The following is a 23,051-nucleotide window of genomic DNA, read 5'->3' on the forward strand; positions in this document are numbered from 1 at the left end:
TACTTTAAACTTGTGGAAAAACAATTCTGAAACTTCAATGCTTCACAGAATAAGAACTTAAGGCATATCATGAAGTTCTTTGTAATAGAATTTGGGAGGGGCATATAAAAGCTCAATGGTCATTTACTGGATTACAAATTTCAGGATAGTGAACAATACTCTAAACTCAAAAATGCCTCAGCAGCAATTGATAATCAAAATAGTAAACATAGTGGTCAATCCTGATCTGAATGGTTTCATCTGTCGCAAACAAAACAAAAACCCCACCAATTCCTACTACAAAATGATCAAGGATGAACGTCAAAGGTGTAACATTAAGAGGGGGCAGTTACAAGCAAAATAGCTTACAGACAGATAGATAGATAATTTATTAATCCCAAGGGAAATTCACAATCTTATACAAGCAAATACAGTTACAAGTGCTAACCTATGTAAAAGGACAAAAGTTGAGAGGTAGCCTAGTATATTTCAAAAGCCATTTACAGTGTTTAAAAAGCTGTATAACAATATAAACTTAGAAAATATATATTAATTTATTTAAGACATGTTGGTAATGACTACCTTCTTTAATACCTAAGAAATTAACAGTTCATATCAGCTAAGAGTAAAAGAATAAAGATTTTCCAAAGATTGTGGAGTTGAAAACAGAGCTGCATCCTAGACAGATTGCCATATTTTGTACAAACGCTGGGTTGTTTTACACGTTATAAATTTTATTTTCCAAATCTAAAGACACATTTCTAAGCCAAAGTTCTTCCATCTGAGCAAGACATATATGGGCATTTTGATTTTTGAGGACCTAAAACTTATAACTGACTTATTAGGCATTAAAACATTACTATGTAAATAGGTATACAGATGAAGCCATTCAAAAAGTATGAGTGTTATTTTGTGATGTGCTGCCTGCAGCAAAGTGCATGTGATCATAGTTTGAAAAATATTCAGTAGGGGATGGGCAGAGCAATACCACAGTAATTGATACTTCCGATACTCAAACTGTACTCATTTGGTATCAATTATCATTAAAAAAAATATTACTATTTTTTTCCTGTAAGATACATTGTTAGCAAGGTTCTTCCAAAGGCACAGAATGAACTAGCACACTTTCTGCTCTCACATACTGAAATGAGCAGACATGCTGTGGCGCAACAACACTGTACACCCACGCCCCTTGTGCAAAGCACAGACTATGTACAACAATGGCAGACCAAAAGCATAGCATTGTATGCTCCAACATTTTACAAATGGAAAAGAATAGGACCACTTGATGTAGTATTTGTGAGAAGAGTGAACGGTGCCATAGCAAAACAAGCAACCAACTTAAACATTTAAAAGGCACACACGCTGACCAACAGAAAGACATTTGTAAAACATCAAAAAGATAAAAATCAGAAGCATGGTGATTTAGCTACAATCAGTGCCAAATAGATGTTGCAGGAGACTTTTCAAAGAGGCACGACACGTTATTCAGATAACTGCTACTAGCAGGTTTATGTAGATGGGGGTTTACAGAAGATTTTTTAGCTTAGTCTTACAAACTATGAAATGTAAAGCCCGTTATTAGCCAAATGGAGGACGTATGATAGTGTAAATCATCACTGTCCGAAGATTTTCTCACAGGTTCTGTCTATTTTGTTATTTCTGCTAATTAAAATGAAAGGTACAGTATAACCAATATACACAAATGAGAATATAACAATCTTAACACTACGCAAAATACGTAATAGCTATGCCTAATTTGAAGATAAACGTTCACCTAAAGTAGTTTCTTTCCAAATTATAAATGCATGAGTAAATGTTAATAAAAATATTCATTATTTTGCAAGTTCAGTGGATTTAAAAGTACTTTAATTGCGTTAGTAACAACATCTAGTGTAATAAAATATTTTTCTATTTTCATTTTGCATTGTGCCCGATTCCTCCCACAGTCCAAAGACACGCATGTCAGGTGGACTGACAATGTTAAATTGGCCTCTGAGATGTGTGTGTGTGTGTGTGTGTGTGTTCACCCTGTGGTGGGCACCCGCCCTGTCCAGGGATTGATTGCGCCTTACACCCGCAGAGGCAAAATAGGATCAAGTGTAAAAATGTAAATGTTATTTTTTTTCTTCTAAATACAAATTTGAAACTTAACTAAATGTAATATGTAAAATGTAATCTTTCTGGATAAAAGAGAAGGGTAGCATATAATAGGAAATACAAATATGGTAATATTTCCTGTAAATGTTTGTGCTCTAGGGGGATCAGTTTAAGTACTTTGGTGAAGTAATTGCCTATTTTACTTCTATTAAACCAATAACCAAAATTTTAATGAAATGTTCATTCTGGGTGGCATGGTGTTGCAGTGGCAATGCTGCTACCTCACAGTAAGGAGGCAGAGGTTTATGACCCACACCTATGTGGAGTCTGCAGGTTCTCCCAGTGTCTGTGCAAGTTTCCTCTCACCATCCAAAGACATGAAGATTAAATTAACTGGCAAAGCTAAATTGGCCTTGGTGTGTGTCTGGTGCGTTTGCCCTGCAGTGGATGGGTGCCCTGTCCAGGGTTTGCTCCTGCCTTGCACCCTATTGCAGCCAGGATAGGCTCTGAAACCCCCAAATCCCGAATCCATGATCTGCAGGAAGCGGGATTGAAAATGACATGACATGTTAATTTTATTAAAATATACTATGTAATAAATTTGTTATGGTGACCGTGATACTGGGTCATGATATTAGTTAATTTACATACAAAATGACCCATTAATATTAGCAGTTCTAAAATACTACCATTTGAAAACAAATTCCAATGCTCTTTAAAAAAAATACTCAGTATCGGAAATCTGACACACAAAATATTTTTATCAGTATTGATTTCAAAAATAGTGGTATCACTATTTAAGTTGAGCACTTTTGATTTATTGGTTTTAAACTATTATTATTTTCCTTGTGAATGTGATCATTTTTCAGGCTTATCCTCACTGAGGAAATTCAATATAGAATTTTTTTACAGAAAATAATTGTGGCAATAATGATTATATTTACCACATATACTCACAGATAAGCAGAGAACTTTAGGATTCTAAACACAACAAAAAATGTAGTTTTTCACTTTCAAGTCAAGTCAAGTTGGGGAGCATGCACTAGTATAGTGTGTTGCCGCATCCACTACACAACAAAATAACTTGGGATCCCGGTTTGCAACCCCCCAGGGCAGACACACAGTCCAGTCCCCACCCTCCGGAAATGACCGCCTATCTGCTGCAGCCAGGTGTTACGTGGGCAATCCCTTTGCTTGGTCCAGCCACTTGGGTCCCCAACTAGCTGGGACCACCCTTGGTGAAAAGCACCACATGGCCGTAGTGCTGTAACTGATGCTCCCTCACAATGCAGGTAATGTGCCTCATTCGGGACTCCATGAGCAACCGCTCATTCGACACAAAGTCAAACCAACGGTACCCAAGGATTTTCTGGAGCGACACAGTACCAAAGGAGTCCAGTCTTCGTCTCAGGTCACTGGATAGCATCCATGTCTCGTAACCATATAGCCAGACATGAAGCACCAGGACTCTGAAGACTTGGACCTTCATCCTTTTGCATAGATATCAGGGGTGCCACACAACCCTTTCCAGTGACCTCATGACCCCACCTCCATGCTATCCCAATCCGTCTACTGACTTCATAGGAAAAGTCACCAGAGACATCAATGTCACTGCCAAGGTAAGTAAACCTCTCAACAAGGTCAACACTCTCTCCGCAAACGGACACACTGCTGATGGCTGTGCACAAGAGGTCATTAAAGGCCTGGATCTTGGTTTTTATCCAGGACACTCGCAAGCCTAGACACTCAAGACTCCTCACTCTGTCTCTCAAGCGCCCCAATCAGAGCCTCCATTGACTCCGCGAAGATCACAGCTTCATCAGCAAAGTCAAGATCTGTCAACCTTTCTTCACCAACAGATGCCCCACAGCTGCTGGACCTAACGACCTTGCCCAACACCCAGCCCATACAAGCATTGAACACAGTAGGAGCAAGAACACACCCCTGACGAACCCCAGAATCAACTGGGAAAAATGCAGAGGTCCTGCCCGCACTATGCACAGCACACACAGTGCCAGTGTACAAGCCGGCCATGATATTCAGCAACTTTGAGGGGATCCTGCGAATACTCAGGATGTTCCACAAGGCAGCTTGATCAACTGAGACCGGGGACTGGCTAGATCTCTGTATAGGTGGATACACCTTTTATTGGTCTGGTCAGTCTGATGGCTATCATCCTCGGGGAGTAGCTGTTGCTGTAGCGGATTGGCTTCTTCCGATTTTCACTTTGAGCGTATGGAAAAAGTCCTAAAATCCCTATGTGGAAACAAAGGATGGCAATAAGAGGTACTGTATACATTATAGAATTATATATTTGTTTCATAAACTCATTTCTGTATTACATAGGTAATAGAGACGTCACTCATTATGCACCAGCTTTTTCAAATAACCAAATTTAATACAACTGTCAGAAAAGCATATAAAATACGTAATTGCAGGCTCAACAGTATTTGTAAAGAATGTATAATCGCAGCACAGTCTGCATAGTAGAGCAAAAAGATCAATACAATAAATTGTGAGAGCTCTCAGAGCTGGGGAACACCCACAAAGACATCTCTATGAAACTCTGAAGTAATACAACATGAAAGAAACTGTCAGCATCTCAATGAGCGCTTTCCAAACAATTTCTTAATTAGAGACAAACTCCATGTTTTTTTAACTGAAGACTAGAGCTTGATTCGAGGCAGTTACACACGGTTAAGGTGTAAAGGCTTTATTCCATTTTTTTGCCACAGTGTTCCGGCATCACTTTCTCTAACCTTGAAAGTGACCCCCAACCCCTCCGATCTAATGTATGCATGCAACCGGTCAAAAGTTTTAGAACACCTCAGTCTTTCTTTAGATTTAATCAGATGAAACACAATGAATGACCTTAAATGGTGAAAAGGTAAGAATTAAACTACCAGAGGTTTAAATTTAAAGTTTAGGTTAGCAAAAACAGAAAAATGGAAATATCAGAATATTACAAATGGGCTTTCTTCAGGGAACAACCAATATTTACAACTTACAGATATTCTGCAGCAATTAAAGTAAATTAAGCTTATCATATTGGCACAAACAAGTTGCACAGGTGTCCCAGGTTCTGTTGATTATTTAAAAACCTTCTGTCTGTCTTAAAGCAGAGTTGGATCAGACTATGTTACTACAGCCTTTGAAGTACTACTTGGACAACATTCTAGTAATGACAACGCCAATTAAATTAAATGAGAAATATGCATTACTACCCTTAAAAGTGAAGTCATTTCATTCACACAAATTGCAAAAAATATACACAAACCCACAAAGTGTTAGCGAGTATGGTGTCCTACATATAAAAAAGGCAATTGTAAATTGGATGAAACTCGTAATAAGAAGAGATCTGGCAGACCCTAAATCACAACCAAATCAGAAGACAAGTTTCTAAAGGGCCACCAGCTTGCGGGATAAGCGCCTCACAGCACAAGAGCTTCAAGCACAGATGAACAGTAGATGAAAAATGCAAATCTCAGTTTCTACAGTGAAGAGGAGATTTTGTGCTGCAGGTTTAACAAGGCACGAGGCAATAAGAAAATCATTCCTTAAAGGACAAAATAGGGCATTGAAATAATGGCTGTGGACTACTGCAGACTGGACAAAATTTCCTCTTCACAGTATTGTAGAACATTAGAATAATCTTAGATGAGAACAGGTCATTAAGCCTAAGGCGGCCTGCCAGTTCTACATTCTTCTAAAATAACATCAAGTCTAGTTTTGGAAGTCCCTAAAGTCCTACTACACACTACCTGGTAAATTATTTCATGTGTATATTGCTCTCTGAAAGAAGAAAACCTTCCCAAAGTTAGTACAGATTTTACCCTTAACAAGTTCCCAACTGTTTCCTTGTATTCTTGCTCAACCATTTTAAACTATTTCAATTCACTGTACTAATTCCCTTCATAATTTAAACACTTCAATCATACCTTCTCTTAAACTCCTTTTTCTTCAGCTTAAAAGGCTCAGCTCTTTTAATCTTTCCTCATAACTCATCCTCTGTACTCTTTGAATCAGCCTAGTCATTCTTCACTATGTCCTTTTCAAAGCCTGGAGACCAAAACTGTACACACACTTGGGGGTACCAACGAACAGAAAAACTAAATACCTCAAAATCTAATACCTTGAAGGTTATGATTGAAATTTGGTGACATTTATAAGAAAGCTAACAGATGCTTCTTGCATCTAAAAGTGTGCTGTTTGCCAATGAAGGATGCAGCAGAAGTGACCGACAAGTCACACAAATACCATCACAAACCAATATGGTGGATAGACAACTGAAGATGAAACAGTGTCTTGAACAGGAATATCAAGATGTTATCACACTGTGAGTGAAAAGAGAAAGTTCAGCAAAGCTCAAGGAACATGCAAAGATTAGTGGTTAACAAGCACTGTTTTCTGATGTTGAATGTTGGCATTCTTAGATGTGAACTGGCTCGTATCTTAAGTCATCTATTCTGCTCCAACGACATTCAGCCCAGAAGCAATGAAAAAAGATTCCATTCTTGTCTATCCTCTATGATTGTGGAAAGAACCACTCCAATAGTTCATCGGTCACAGTGCTTCAAACTCCATGGGAGAAACGGCCATCTCAGACAGAGCCACTTGAATTGAAGTAATGCTCTGCATTTCTTGTTCTTCAGGTTAATATATCAGTTTAACACATAGGGCACTGCCACTTATGTAAATCAAATTCAACCACTGCTTTGCATATACACTCACATCTGCAGACTTTAAAGGGGGAGGACATATAACTGATGAAAAATACAAAAAATTACTTGAGGGAGTGATGTAAACAATTGAAAAAACCAAACATCTAATAATGATAATATATACTCAAATTTCACATTATTCGGACTGATTACTCATTTCAATAAAAAAAAAAAAATACATTTTCCTGTAAAACTGTATATTTGCCATGACTGAAGACCTCATGTAGGAATATTTACCTCATGGGCAATTGTGTATGGTATGTTAAGAGTAGCACCTGTTGTCCATAGTCTTACAAAATTTCTTGGGCAAAACTAGACGACCCAGCTAGGTGTAAATAATTCAGAAGCCTGAATTTTAAATGCACAAAACATTTGTTTGAACTTATGCATAGCAGATCACAAGTAAAAAATGTTTCAAGTGTTTGCATATCCCTGATAACTTACCTGTCACTTCTTAAAGTGAGAAATCTTTTTTTTTTTTTAAATCAAATCGTTCTTTGAGTCACTGATATGAGATACTGTATAGTTTGCACACCTCAATATAATGTTGTTTACTGAAGTACAATATCATTTGTGTTTTCCCGTAATGAGTGCACTCACTCTATGCTCGGGGACTACATGTTCTTATGTACTGGCTACCCAAGTTTAGGCTATTCCTAAATTTTAACATTACATCCTAGTTTACTGCGATTACCTCAGTATAGCCAGGTGGAACCCAAAGCAAAGGCTCATTTCCCCAGTCTTTGACAGGTTATTACTTCTACTCTGAATTGAATCAAATTTGCCTGGAAATTATCCAAATTTACCACTGGCAGCATATACAGTATTCTTAACAGAGGGACAGGAATGGCCTGTTCTACTAAGAGTCCCACTTTCTGATGATGGATTCAACAGTGCTTAACGGGAAATTCAAACTCTTCAATATTTGTTGTAGCCATTTCCTACCTTGTGCGTTTCAAGGACTTTGTTTCTCACATCAGCAGAATGCTCCTTTGTCTTCATTTTTGCAGTGATTGTCCAGCAAAGACTATGGCACTAACCAAAGTGTGCTTTTTATATCCAGAGAGATATAAAAAACTCACAAGTGTTGCCTAATTATGTTTAATTAAGGTCAAATGACTGTCACCTTTGTGTCGTTTGTGATTAATTTGTCATTTGTGAACCTTCCAAAGCACAGATATTTAAATACACAAACACTAACTTTTGAGTTTTTCTTCAGTTAAATATCTACAGAAAATGATTTGACTTTGGAAATGTATTGTTACAACATAAGACTTCACATTAAAATACTGAATGAATAAATGTGTATGAATTTCAAGGGGAATGAATACTTTAACATGCCACTCTAACCACTGAAACACTAAAACTTCATTAAAAAGTACCAACTGAAAAAGAAAGTCATGGCAATATTTGCCAAGAAAGCAGACAATGGTAAAACCTTTAGTAGCAACACTGTACACACATCTAAAATATTTAGATATTTATAGATATAAATTTTTAGATAAGCAATTCTAGATTACATTTTCTATTAAAGAGACATCTAGAAAGTAAGCATTTTTACATTGTGATGACAAATGCCAAGTTTTCAGGAAATATGCACAACATTAAAAGTTCTCATAAAATATATAAACTACTAGCCAACCCACGGCGTAGCCGCATAATCAAGGTGATTTTTTAATGATTTTTAAAGCACAGGGAAAAAATGAACATTTAAAAAATCGGTAATGTAATAAATCAGCAAGAAAAACAACATTGCAACAATGCAAGGAACGAACCAACACACAGTCGTCCGTGACTGAAAACTGGTGGACCGCCATCGTGCCTTGTCCTGCCAGATGGAGAGATGTGAGTGCACTGCTCTCAAGTGCGTGTGGAACGGCAGGAGAGGAGGACGACGTCCACTCGGCTCCCTCCGTCATGCTAGTCTGCCGATATGTCGTTCAGTATCCACTGCCCGCTGAGGAGTTGTTGTCTTTACACAGTCCAGATGCACCTGTGACTCACGTAGATGTTTCATTGCTCTGTGCGGTTTTGGCTGCTTTTCTATATATAATCCACCAAGACACCCGACCACGGTAGTAGCGAGGTGGGAGGAGGGTGTGCACAAAGGGTAGGGATGCAACCAGTGGGAGCGTATGAGTCGCACTTAGTGGGAATTCCACAGTTTGCAGCCCGAATGGGGTTCAACGGCTTACCCACGCCTCTCTGCGCCTGGTAGACACACGCTCAATCTCATGCACAATTATTAATTGAATGTTAAACACTTCTGGAAAGACACGGTTGTCTAAAACGGGTTGGTGTGAGAATACAACAGTAAGTAAATGAAAAGATGGAACTCTGGAGAGAGCAAAATACAACACAATAGTGAAGCCGCGGCATAACAAACGCTGCATATTTATTTATTGATGGTTGAACACTTCTGGAAAGACAGTTGTCTAAAAAGGGAGGGTTTGAGGATACAACAGAAAGTGAATGAAAAGATGGAGAGCAACATAACTGCCCGTGAGTGAAGACGGCGCATGTTTGTCGCGGATGCGAATTGCTGTATGTAGCGTGTAGAACAGTTTCCTACAGACTGCTTACTTCATTGTGTTTTAACCTCAGTTGGAAAGGATTGTTTTAAGGATCCCATTGGATACCCCTCGCAAACCGTTTTGCACGCTGCATATGGCAATTCACCTCCGCGAGAAACATGCCTCTATGAACAGTCAACTTGGCTCGGAGGTGCCAGGAGTTGGTGGGCGTGGCTCCTTCCTGCGTGCACCATAGGTGTCTTGCTTGTCGGTGGCTCAGTGAATCCACGCCCCTTCCGGCATGCTTTTCATGGGTGTCTTGCCTTAGTGAATTAGATATATAGATGGTGGTGACTATCTTGGGTACAGTTACACCGGTAAAAATGCGAGCTAAAGAAGATTGTATATAAAGAACAGAATATTCATCACGGTCTTCATTAGTTTGTACATTTACCTTACTTATGCATAAATATTTGGATGGTCCTTAAAATTATCGCTACAGTTCATGCACTTTAAAAGTAACTTATTCGTTCCACAATAAAAATCAAATGGCTTGAGAAATGCAATCCTCAGTTACTACTGTCACTGTATATATTAGGGATTGGACAGTAATCAGTTGTTCCAATATATAGCAGTGAAATTCCTAACTGTTTTTACACCGCTTGTCACCGCTGTGCATTACTGTGGTTAAAAACGAATAATGTGTTCACTAAAATGTATGTAATCACTCAAGCACAGCATACAAACTTTGTTTCATGCACTGTAATGTAACTATGAAAGTCTGTAACCGTGTTTAAAAGCTCTTTCACCCAAACACACAAAGGACCAAGTTTGATGTACAATCATTTCCAGCGCCGCATCCGAGTGGCAGCCTTTCCAGCAGCTCCGTATATGACTTTTTACCTTTTTATCTCTATTTTTCTCTATTTCACTGATCACTTCTACCACTTTCTTTTATGTGGAATTGCTCCCTGGACACTTTTTACTATTTTTACTACTTGACATGGATTTTTACACTCCTAGAATCGCCTATTCAAGTAGTCAGCTTAAAGCAGTGAGAAGAAATGCTCATGCCAGTGTGGTTCCTTATTTACCTGATGAGGTAAGACGACGATATTGGGGCAGCCAAGCCGACGCAAAGAAAAAAGATAAGATTAAATCGAGACAACTTGAGAGAAAATGCCGTTATAAACCGTCGGTGCCTTCTGTGATCCTGGGAAATGTAAACTCACTACCAAATAAGATCGACGAACTGGCTGTGCTGGTGAAAAATGTCAGAACCTACAGAGAATGCAGCTTGCTGTGTTTTAGTGAAACGTGGCTAACAACTACCATCCCAGATGCTAACGTGGAGCTACCCACGTTTAGCAAGTACCTGTGGAAAGAAGAAAGGAGGAGGACTTGCTCTCTATGTCAACACAAAGTGGTGCAACCCAAGACATGTAAATGTTAAAATCTCCAATTGCTGCAGGGACATCGAACTGTTGGCCGTAAGTCTGCGTCCCTATTACTTTCCCAGAGAGTTTGGACACGTGATTGTTGTTATTGTTTGCATCCCCTCAAGCGCGCGGAGATGGCGAGTGACATCATCCATTCCGCAGTTGCTAAGTTACAAACGCAGCACCCTGAGGCACTTGTGCTAATCGCTGGAGACTTTAACCATGTAACGCTGGACAAAACATTACCTGCCTTCTCCCAGTATGTGGATTGTAACACCCGGGGAAACAGGACTATCGACCTACTGTATGCAAACGTTAAAGACGCATACAGCGCCACCCGCTGCCTGCGCTTGGGAAAGCAGATCATAACCTGGTTCTGCTTCAGCCTCAATACAAACCAAGAGTGAGGGCGCTACCTACAACCACACGCTCATTCAGGAAGTGGTCCCTGAGGCAGAGCAGGCTCTGAGAGACTGCTTTGGAACTACAGGCTGGGATATTTTGCTGGGTCACATAGTGAGAACATTGAAGAGGCTGTTGAATGCACAACTGATTACATCAACTTCTGTATGGACATTGTAGTTCCAGTAAGAACAGTATGCTGCTATGCTAACAACAAGCCATGGATTACAAGTGACATCAAGGGCCTTTTGAACCAGAAGAAAAGGGCTTTTAAAGGTGGTGATCAGCATGAGCTCAAGCGCGTGCAGAAGGAACTCGAGTCCAGCTCAGGGCGGCGAAAGAGCAGTACAGGAGAAAGCTGGAGCAGAAGTTGCAGAACAACAGCATGAAGGAAGTGTGGGATGGGATGAAGATTATCACTGGCTGCAGCTCGAGCGGGTGCCGCCATGAGACAGACGTGGAGAGAGCAAACCAAATGAACAACTTCTTTAATAGGTTTGATCACCTAACCCACTCTCACCTCGAGTACTGCATCCTCCAACCATCCTTCTGCTGATACCAGCATAGGTGAGACATCCCCACCCACAATTACAGCAGCCCATGTGAGCAGAGAGCTGAAAAGACTTTGTGCCAGCAAAGCAGCGGTCCAGATGGTGTATCGCCACGACTGCTGAAGGCCTGTGCGTTGGAACTGGGGAGTCCTCTACAGCATCTTCAACCTGAGCTTGGAACAGGGGAGAGTCCCAAGGCTTTGGAAAACATCTTGTATCACCCTGTCCCAAAGGTATCACGTCCTAGTGAGCTGAATGACTTCCGCCTGTTGCTCTGACGTCACATCTGATGAAGACCATGGAGCGTCTGCTGCTTCACCACCTGAGGCCACAGGTCCAAGATGCCCTCGACCCTCTGCAGTTCGCATACCAGGAGAAGGTGGGAGCGGAGGATGCTATTATCTATATGCTACACGATCCCTCTCCCACCTGGACAGAGGCAGTGGTGCTGTAAGAATTATGTTTTGGACTTCTCTAGCGCCTTCAACACCATCCAACCTCTGCTCCTTAGAGACAAGCTGACTGAGATGGGAGTAGACTCACACCTGGTGGCATGGATTGTGGACTATCTTACAGACAGACCTCAATATGTGCGTCTTGGGTTACTGCAGGTCTGACATTGTGTTCAGCAATACAGGGCGCCGAGGGACTGTACTTTCTCGGTCCTGTTCAATCTATATACATCAGACTTCCAATATGACTCGAGTCCTGCCGTGCAAAAGTTCGCTGATGACACTGCTATTGTGGGCTGCATCAGGAGTGGGCAGGAGGAGGAGTACAGAACTAATCAAAGACTTTGTTAAATGGTGCGACTCAAACCACTTACACCTTAACACCAGCAAGACCAAGGAGCTGGTGGTGGATTTTAGGAGGCCCAGGCCCCTCATGGACCCTGTGATCATCAGAGGTGACTGTGTGCAGAGGGTGCAGACCTATAAATATCTGGGAGTGCAGCTGGATGACAAATTGGACTGGACTGCCAATACTGATGCTCTATGTAAGAAAGGTCAGAGCAGACTATACTTTCTGAGAAGGTTGGCATCCTTCAACATCTGCAGTAAGATGCTGCAGATGTTCTACCAGATGGTTGTGGCGAGTGCCCTCTTCTACACGGTGATGTACTGGGGTGGCAGCATAAAGATGAAAGACGCCTCACGCCTGGACAAACTTGTTAAGAAGGCAGGCTCTATTGTAGGAGTAAAGTTGGACAGTTTAACATCTGTGGCAGAGCGACGGGCATTAAGCAAACTCCTGTCAATCATGAATAATCCACTGCATCCACTGAACAGTGTCATCTCCAGGCAGAGGAGTAGCTTCAGTGACAGACTTTTGTCACAGTCTTGCTCCACTGACAGACTGAGGAGATCATTCCTCCCCCACACTATGTGACTCTTCAATTCCACCCGGGGGAGTAAATGCTAACATCATTTTTTTTTTTTTTTTTTACTATTTAATTTAATATTGTTTCTTTGTATCAGTATACTGCTGCTGGATTATGTGAATTTCCCCTTGGGATTAATAAAGCATCTATCTGTCTTTGTTATTTTTATGAAAAATGTTGCAGGGATTAATTGAAGAGAATTACCCTATCGGCAGAATATGCAGAAAGAAAGTTGCATCAAATAGGGGAACACAACAAATTTAAATGAGTCATCTTTGAGACAATCACTTGCTGCTTCAACAGTGAGGTAAAGTAAGGTAATATTTAGCTCAGTGTTGTTTAATTTGACAATAACTTATCAATATGAAACTTTAGTGTTACATACTCTGATAAGTACTTGACTACATATGCAGGGCTTGAAATTCATTGTGGAATTGTGGGTATCCCAGACAATTTCTACAAATTTTAATTTTTAAATGAGTGAATTTCCTGCACACATTTCATAAGCTATTTCTTTTGCAAATGACAATTTTATAATTGTGCCCAATATGTTAGTCAGGCAGTCATTTTCCAACGCGCTATATCCTAACATAGGGTCATGGGGGTCTGCTGGAACCAATCCCAGCCAACACAGCACGCAAGGCAGGAACAAATCCCCGGGCAGGGCGCCAGCCCACCATAGGCCACACACACACCCCTCCCAAGCATACATTACGGACAATTTAGGATTGCCAGTGCACCTAAACTGCATGTGTTTGGACTGTGGGAGGAAACAGGAACACCCAGAGGAAACCCACGCAGACACGGGGAAAACATGCAAACTCCACGCAGGGAGGATCCAGGAAGCAAACCCAGGTGGTCTTACTACGAGGCAGCAGCTCTACCACTGTGCTGCCCCCACCAATATGTTACTTAGGACATTTTCATTATGTACTTTTTGTTAAACTCACATGCATAGGATATCACATCTCTGATGCTGTTGCTGTTGACTAGAACATTAAGCTGCAGATTTCTAAAATCAGCTGATTAGTGGAACTACACAACTGAGCAGCAGGAGTCAAACAAACGGGGTTCAAGATACCCTTTGCTTAAATTGCACCATAGAAGAAATTTGACTAAGCATTGTTAAAGTGAAGGCTAAAAATAGGTTGAAGTATATTGTTGTCCTAAAATCTCTACAAAAATGCCAAAAATTGATGGATCATATTCAGTTTCATTCCTTTCTTTATGATGGGCTAGCTGCTGCCAATTTGTGGCTGCACAGATGCATAATTATTTATTTATTTAAAATGTTTATGGTAGCTGACTGACTTTAAACCTGAATTCAGTGACACAAACAAATAAAGTATGTTCAAGGTTATATTTCAAGAAGATTGGTTGCTGATATACCCATGGCTAAGGCTGCCACAACTGGGAAAGGGACATTTCAGTAGTAAAATTACAACATTTGTAGAATGTCTTTCCTTATGATACCACAGATCATCTTTACCTTCTCTTACAATCTTTAACAAATGCACTTTGGTTTTGGCAATAGTACATGGTCATCTCAAATAAAATGTGTTATGCTCACTGGCAAATTAACAATAGTCTCAGTCATTCTCAAACCCACTTACTCCAGTTCAGAGAGCAAGAGCCAGCACTGGGCACAATGCAGGAAAAAGGAATAGGCAGGGTATTAGTTCAGTACAGGATTTACTCACAGTGACACTGGGACAATTTAAATCAAACCTACAAGGCTTTGTGAAAGTGTGTGAAACATTGGCCTACACAGAAGAAAAGCACAGAGAAACAGGGAGAACATGTTAACTCTACACAGACAATCAGGTGCTGGATTTGAACCTAGCATGCTAGATCTGGAAAACAGCAATGTCAGGTCAAGTTGGGGAGCATGCACTGTTGTGTCTCTGCACCCACCACATGATGAAAAAGCTCAGGGTTCCTGGTTGGAAAGCCCCCAGGCAAACACATGGTCCAGTCTCACTCTCCGGAAATGACCATCTAACTGCCGCAGCCAGGTGTTACATGGTTGTCCCCTTGGCCTGGTCCAGCTGCTTGGGTCCTCAACAGTGAGGATCCTGTTAGCCAGATCACCCTCATCAAATCAAGACAAATAGCGATAGTGCTGTAACTGACAGTGACAGTCCTTCACAATGCAGGCAATGTGTCTCAATCAGAACTATGTGAGCAACCACTCATTCAACACAAAGTCAAACCAGTGATAACCAAGGATTCTCTGAAAAAACATAGTAGCAAAGGAGTCCAGTCTCTGTGTCAGGTCACTGGGTAGTGTATATGTCTCAAAACATTAGCAACATAGCACCAAGACTCTAAAGAATCCTCATCCAGTCTCTTGAGAGCCCCAATCAGAGCCTCCATTGATGAAGATCACAGCATTGTCAGCAAAGTCAAGGTGAGAGAATCTTTCTTCACCAAATGATGGACCCCAAGACCTGCCCAACACAGTCCATGCAAGCACTGAACAAGATAGGTGCAAGATCACACCACTGATGAACCCCTGAATCAACTGGGAAAAATGTAGATGTTCTGCCTCTAATCTGCACCAGACTCCTGTGAAGTCTCAGATGTCCCACCCACAGGGTAGTTTGATCAACTTAGTTGAACGCTTTACGAAAATTGACCAAGGCTACAAAGAAACTCAAAATTCGCATTTGAACTTAACGAGAACCCTCAGTGCCAGGATGCGGTCGATGGCATACTTCTTAGGTGTAAAACCAGACTGCTCCGATCACTGGTAGGTGAGCAAGTGATCATGGATCCTATTAGGGATGACCCTAGTAAGGACCTTACCCGGCACAGAGAGCAGTGTTATCCCCCTGTAGTTGCTGCAATCCAGGCGATCACCCTTCCCCTTACAGATAAGGATGAGAAGGCCCGTTTTCAGTTGGGATGATGCCCGTCTCCCAAATAGAAGCAAAGATTGCTTACAATGCCAGAAGGACAGCCTTACCCCCCCACCTGGATAAATAAGTTCACAATGGTTGCCACAGATCCCTGCCCAGAAGAAAAGCATAGAAACACAGGGGGAACATGCAAACTCCATGCAAACAATCAGGTGCTTGGCTTGAGCACAGCATGCTGGATCTGTAAATTGGCAATGTTAAGTGTCTCAAAGAAGTAGATTATAATACACTGACAGAATAAAACAGAGTAGCATGCATAAAATTTGTTATACTTGTTTCTCTCTCTTTTTCTTAACATTCACCTGACTTTTTATATTATTTACAAGCAAGTTTGGGCTTTATGGCTAAATAGGAGTGGAAATCTCTATATGCAAAATTGAACAACTATTTTTTAACCCCCTATAATATTGTATACTAAAAATTTTACAACCTACTGTAAACATTACAAAAAACATGCTTTGATGTTTAAAAAAATGTCTAATACACTAATATTAAGTGATTTTAAAACTAAAAACCCCATACACTCTAAAATCTCCCTTTTGTTATATTTAAGGGGTTTTCACATAAACTCACACATTGGAAGGGTGTGAATCGATTGAAGAGTGGTCATTTTAAATAGCATGTTAAATAGAAGAAATATTTATGGTCCAGTGGAAACCTGTGCATTTTACTTGCCATGTGCAAGATGCTGAGCCGCTAAAATAGAAGAGAAAGATAACCTCTGAGTAACCAATATAGAGCCTCAAAATTTAGAGGGTTTGTCAGATACAAACCATTATTAACATTAGTGGTTTTCCAGAGTGGCTGTATACATAAATTCAGACCATTCAAAATGTGTATATTAATCACTCATTCCATTTTCCTTTTATTTTTATATCGGCTTTAAAATTGCAATTTTAAAAAGCATTTTCAGTGTCAAGAAAGCATACTTTGCTACCTCAGCAAAGAGGCATCTTTTGGAAGCTGCCAGTTTGACACAACTGGTAAAACAAAGGTGAAATGAAAAATTAAGGTTACATGCGTTATATTTTTGCTAAATCTATATAAAAGAGGAAAAGAAACCTGTTTAACTTAATTCTGTGTTATTGCACCAACACCCCACTCTGAAAACTTATCAAATCAGATTGCCCTGCATGCTAAAATCTACCTTCCACAATTGTATAACATGCACAACTTGCGATTTGCTTTAAAGTGTTGTGGTGTATGAATTTTTTTTTTTTTTTAACTCAGCAGCAGAATTTTTAAATTGCCATTATTAAAAGAATATGCCAAAAAATTGAGGTGGGAATATCTAAAGATCATTACAATGCAACATTTAGTACATTCAATAGCTACTTTTATGTAATGCAGATAGACTCACTACACCAAGAGTGCATGTAACTTGTTCATGTAATCACAAGTAATTTTGTAGGAGTTTCATATATGCAAGTGTCAAGGGTATTGAATTTACTTTTGTCTTTGATCATGTCACTTTCCATGCACAGAAAACCTTTTTGTGGAGGAGCATGAGTGTATGAGTCACAAATGGCGCACAAGCAAAAACGAAAAAAAAATATGCAGCATACACATGCACATTAAATAAAAACACACACTTTCAAGTTGTAACCTACGTTTGAATATATTAGAACATTTACTTGTTGTGCAAACGTGTATGCAAGCCCTAGTTTTGGTATAATTTGATAGCCTTAGAGTTTACTTGAGTTTATTGCAAGCTGGACATAAATGCTACTCATTTAAATGTTTTTTGTGGTTTATTTGTAAAGTCTGTTTATAGCATCTGATATTAAAACAAGCGGTTTAAAAAATCTGAGACAGTAAACTTGTATTTTAAATAAGCCTTTTTGTTCGGTTTCAGTATATAAAATGAGGTGAAATTATTTCAATGTGTATTAGTAATTAATTTTTTTTTTTTGTTTAAAATGTACCTCTTTTTGATGATACCATTAAAATAACAAAACCAATTAGAATTTTGGCCACTATAATCTTGAAGTGAAACTTTGATATTGTACCATCAACAGTATTATATGTTTACACATTTGTTTATGCTCTATAATTGGGCTATTTAAAAAATCTGTTTCTTTCATGCGTTACACCAAAGGCAGGCCTAAAAGTCTGCAACTCAGAAAAACAAGTGGTAAGGCGATATGCAGGAACAAAACATTAATATTTATACTAAAAATACTGCTGCGGTCTATGTGAAATAGGTATTTTTTCTGTCCAACTTCATATGTAATTGAAGATAACAGTTTTTGCACAACAAGCCGTTACATTTATGGGGGAGTGAGGGGGAACAAAAATACAGGAGGCTACTCCAGTTACCAAGAATATTTGGCTAGATACTAAGATAATATCTCTCCCACATTTTTTAAATACAGTCAAGAGTTTTTACTTGAACTGCATTATTTGACAGCAAGAACTCAATGTAGCCTTCTCTATTCTGGATTAAAGAGTTTCATTCCCATAAACCAGCAGCAGCAAAACATTTAGTCCAAGCCTATACTTTGTTGCTCATAGCTTCTAGGACTGCTATGTTGTCTTTGTAGCATGGTGATTAGAAAATAATATAGTATTTCAGATGCAATCTATTGAGAGAGAAAGCTCTGTTAATTCAAATTTCATTTTTTGCTCCATCTTGTATTTACAGTATATATACTTTTTAATATAGACGTAGAATTTTTTTTGGTCATACCTTTAAAAAATAGTGTTTGTCTAGTTTGTCAATTTCTTTCTGAATGGTTTCCATTTTCTTATCGTTTTTAATCTTCCCAATTTTTAGTAAATGAATATTATGTAAACCTTTGTCCTTAATATAAATTAAGTAAGAGAATTAACCGTTATCTCCTTAGGGCCTCTGATGACATCTAGATGATCATTATCTTCTTCACCTCTTGGTTGCTTTATTACTAATAAAACAATTTTACATTATACTTAAGCCCAGATTATGTAGGTCAATATTAATGTTTTGCTTTATTAAACTGTATTAGATTATATGAACATAGCTTGTCAGTACCAGTTTATCCAGGTTTTCCAAAATACTGTGACATGGTTTAAATGGATCCAAACTATTACTATCCACTACACCTTTTGGTAACTTAAGTTATCACTTCTCAATTTTTCAGTGAAATTTCCTCTTTACCAGTTTCCATATTTATTCTAGAATTCTTGAACAATTTACACTACCAACTTATTTAACAATTTTAAATATCTCCACAATGTTAACTTCATATTTAAAATTCACTTAAATTGCGGACATGGCTTGAACACCAAAGTGTGTTACAGTGATCCCTCGCTATATCGCGCTTCGACTTTTGCGGCTTCACTCAATCATGGATTTTAAATGTAAGCATATCTAAATATATATCATGGATTTTTCACTGGTTCGCAGATTTCTGCGGACAATGGGTCTTTTAATTTATGGTACATGCTTCCTCAGATTTTTTGCCCAGATGATTTTATACAACGGACGCTATTGGCGGATGGCTGAGAAACTACCCAATCAGAGAACGTATTACGTATTAAATAAAACTCCTCAATGATATATGATATACTTCCCGCGTGGTGCTTCGCACACTTAAAAGCTCTAACAGCACGTATTGGTTTTTGATTGTTTGCTTTTCTCTGTCTCTCTCTCTCTCTCTCTTTGACATTCTCTGCTCCTGAAGGAGGGGGTGTGAGCAGAGGGGCTGTTTGCCAAGAGGAAACTGACGCTCCTCTAAAAAATGCTGAAAGACTACCTTCACATTTCTCCCTTCCTTGTGGCCGCTTTATCGTGGTGCTTCGCATACTTAAAAGCCCAACAGCACGTATTGATTTTTGATTGTTTGCTTTTCTCTCTCTCTCTGACATTCTCTGTTCCTAATGCACACTCCTTTGAAGAGGAAGATATGTTTGCATTCTTTTAATTGTGAAAAAGAACTGTCATCTCGGTCTTGTCATGGAGCAAAGTTTAAACTTTTGACTAAAGGGTGTTTTCATGTCTAGAGGGCTCTAATAATGTTAAAAAACGTATTTAGAAGGTCGTAAGTAGGTTTTCTATGCTCCGAGAAAATATTAGATTTATAAATAAAGAATCCTACTTTGTGGAAATTCATTTATTGCGGTAGAGTCTGGAACGGATTAACCGCGATAAACGAGGGTGTACTGTATAACTGTGCGGAGAATATTTATAAAAACAGTGTGGGAGAGTTTATAAGAGCTTAAAATATATAAAAATAACCATACAAACAAAGGTTTCTACTTCGCAGATTTTCACCTATCGCGGGGGGTTCTGGAACACAACCCCCTCGATCGAGGAGGGATTACTGTATATAATACAACAGTTCAATAGTCTGTGTACAGCGATGAATTTACTATAATTTCCAAGTCTTTCTCATAAACCACAACAAACACTGCTATTATCTAACACTTTCAACATGGATTTAATGTACCTCATATCTGATAAATCTAAATTGTACTTATTTTGATCTGTAATAATCGTTACCTCTAGAGTGCTGCTAACTCATCCAGTTTTAAAACACCTGTGAATTAAATCAGCATGTTAGTTTTCATCTGAATTATTTACTTCTATATAATTAAAAAAAAAGATTAGATATATCCACCACCGACCATGTATAAAATAATATTCGTCCTTGATTGTAGCTTTTATGGCCATATCAGCTCATGGCTCTCTTCAATCTCTAAAGCCTTTAGCACTGAATGAAAATTCAATGCAGTTACTTGGAAGTTTCACTATATGTTGGACTTTATAGCACAAGGCTGACATTTCAATCCTTGCCTCTAAACTTGTTTGATCCTGCGCAAATTACTTAGTCTGCCTATTTTCAAACCACAAAGGGTTCTGGATTTATTAAGTGCTTCAGATGTTGTTTACTATACAAATGTGAAATATCAAGCTTTAATGTAATTGGGAAGGTAATCAAACAAAAATGGGCAATTTGTGTAAAAAATCATTTTAACCATGAAGACCTGTAACAAACAAAAAGAAACACTTACCTGAGTTGCTACATTTAACAAAGCTAATCTTCCATTCTTTGAAACTGTGAATGACATTATAGGATGATCTTCTTGTATTCTGTAAGAGAGGAGGAACAGCAAATAATTTTTGAACAAAAACAAATGAAGGATAAGAAAAATGTTGCTTTATTTCAACATAAAATTAAAATGGAACATGCTAATAATATGTTACACGCATTTGCAGGATGTCAATGTGCATGCAACTACACTCAGGGCTGTCTCACAGGCTACACTTACATAACCTTCATACAGAGCAGCACAGAATCACACCATAACAATTAAAAAAAAACCTGAAAAACTGATGACAAAATTGGTACCCTTCTGAATTACTTAAATCAGTCTGACTGGAAGAACTAGATTCTCACTTTAGTAAAATTACCTTCAATAAACATCCAGTGCATACTTGACATTAACCAATGAAAGATTGACTAATGTCTAAAAAAGGAAAATTCAACTCAGTTGCTTAACAATGTCAAAGAGAACACAGCTGTACACGGTCAACAGAAAACCTATTATCAACAAACAAAAATTTAAATTGGTACAAAGGTCACCTCCAGGGACCATGGTGTTTCTGCCTCCATAGTTCACCATTTTATTAAAACGTTTGCTGCTTTTTGGAACTATCAAAAACATCTTCAGAATAAGGTAGAAAGATGAAAAATAATTAGATTCAATTGGATTCAATAAACTATTGTTAATCTCAAAGGGATTATAAACAGCATCATTAACTTAAAAATGATACAGACTCATAGGAGAATACAACTAATCAATAGATTCATAAATAAATGTATCAATCAAATCAATAAAGGAATATTGCGCAGAAAATGTAAAATGAACTTGGAACATCAGGTGGAAGAATTGAATTGCCAGATTGCAGCAGGCAGAAAAGATCAGAGATATTTCTTAGCACATCATGGAGGAATGAGATGGTGGCTAAATATGCTTATTCTTTCCTGCAGAAGATTCTCCTGTTGGCATCTAATTTTGCCACCATTCCCTTTTCCACAACAGCTTCCATTGAATCCAGGGTTAACCCTCTGATTGTGCAGGTTTTCCTGACAAGTTTCTTTAATCATTCTGCATCTTTTGAATTCAAGTTGTTTCTCAAGGAGACCACAGCATAGAACAATGCTCTGGCTACTACAAAGAAGAAGGACTCCACAGTTCAAAAACAAAAACTTATGACTGATCTTTGCCTAAAGCTGGATTTGAAGAAACCAAAGTTCCATAATGGCAGGTTGGACTGGTCTGACAATACAAGTAAAATAAGAATGGTCAGAGCAGGCCCTTTTTCCTTAGGAGACTGTACCCCTTTAATGTGGGAAGAGACATTCTTAACATCTTGTAAAATTCTGTTCTATGCTGTGGTGTGCTAGGCTGAAAACTTTGAAAACTGAAAAATTTAAAGAGAGGTCCACCAAATCAACAGGCAAATTAAAAGGGCAAGCTCAGTTATAGGACGCACTTTGGAACCCCTGGAGATGTTAGCAAAGGACAGAATTAAAACAAACTGAGTGTCATTATGAACAATGCTGCACATACTTACTCTCTGACACGCTAACACAGAGAACTTTTAGCAAGTAAATTATTCAGCAGGAGTGTGTCAAAAAACGCTACTTGTGCTCCTTTATACCAACAGAAATACGTCTGCATAGTGCCTCACTGTGACAGCAAAGTACAAATTTATTTCTTTTTAATTTTCTTTTTTTACAGACATTTTGGTGCGTGTTCAGAATATTAATTGCATAATTTATTATATAAATTGGCAAATGTTATTGTTACTAGAGGTACTTTTACATGTGTGAATAACTAATCTCAAATTATACCTTTTTATATGCAGTCATTAGAAACTGTATAAATTCTCAGTAGTCATACTATGAAGGAAAGCCCTATACTGCAATATTATAAAATAAAGACCAGAACTTTATTAGAAGTCACTTGGAAAGAGATGCATTCTCATAATGATCTAAAACAAAACAGGTGTTGGTGTAAACTTACTGTTAGAAGACAATATTGGGTATAATAATTTGA

The 23,051-nt window shown here is 38.7% G+C and overlaps 1 protein-coding gene across 2 annotated transcripts in view; it reads right to left on the reverse strand.

The window, feature by feature from the left end:
• LOC120525727 (WD repeat-containing protein 26) overlaps positions 1–23,051 on the reverse strand; it is a 199,686-nt gene that overhangs the window by 45,588 nt on the left and 131,047 nt on the right. For both annotated transcript variants that reach the window (XM_039748275.1, XM_039748274.1), the window contains exon 11: positions 21,000–21,078. In XM_039748275.1, coding sequence (XP_039604209.1) covers positions 21,000–21,078 — 79 coding nt within the window. The remainder of the gene's footprint in view (positions 1–20,999; positions 21,079–23,051) is intronic.

The sequence above is a fragment of the Polypterus senegalus genome, chromosome 3 (genome assembly GCF_016835505.1).
Source record: "Polypterus senegalus isolate Bchr_013 chromosome 3, ASM1683550v1, whole genome shotgun sequence".
Lineage (NCBI taxonomy): Eukaryota > Metazoa > Chordata > Cladistia > Polypteriformes > Polypteridae > Polypterus > Polypterus senegalus.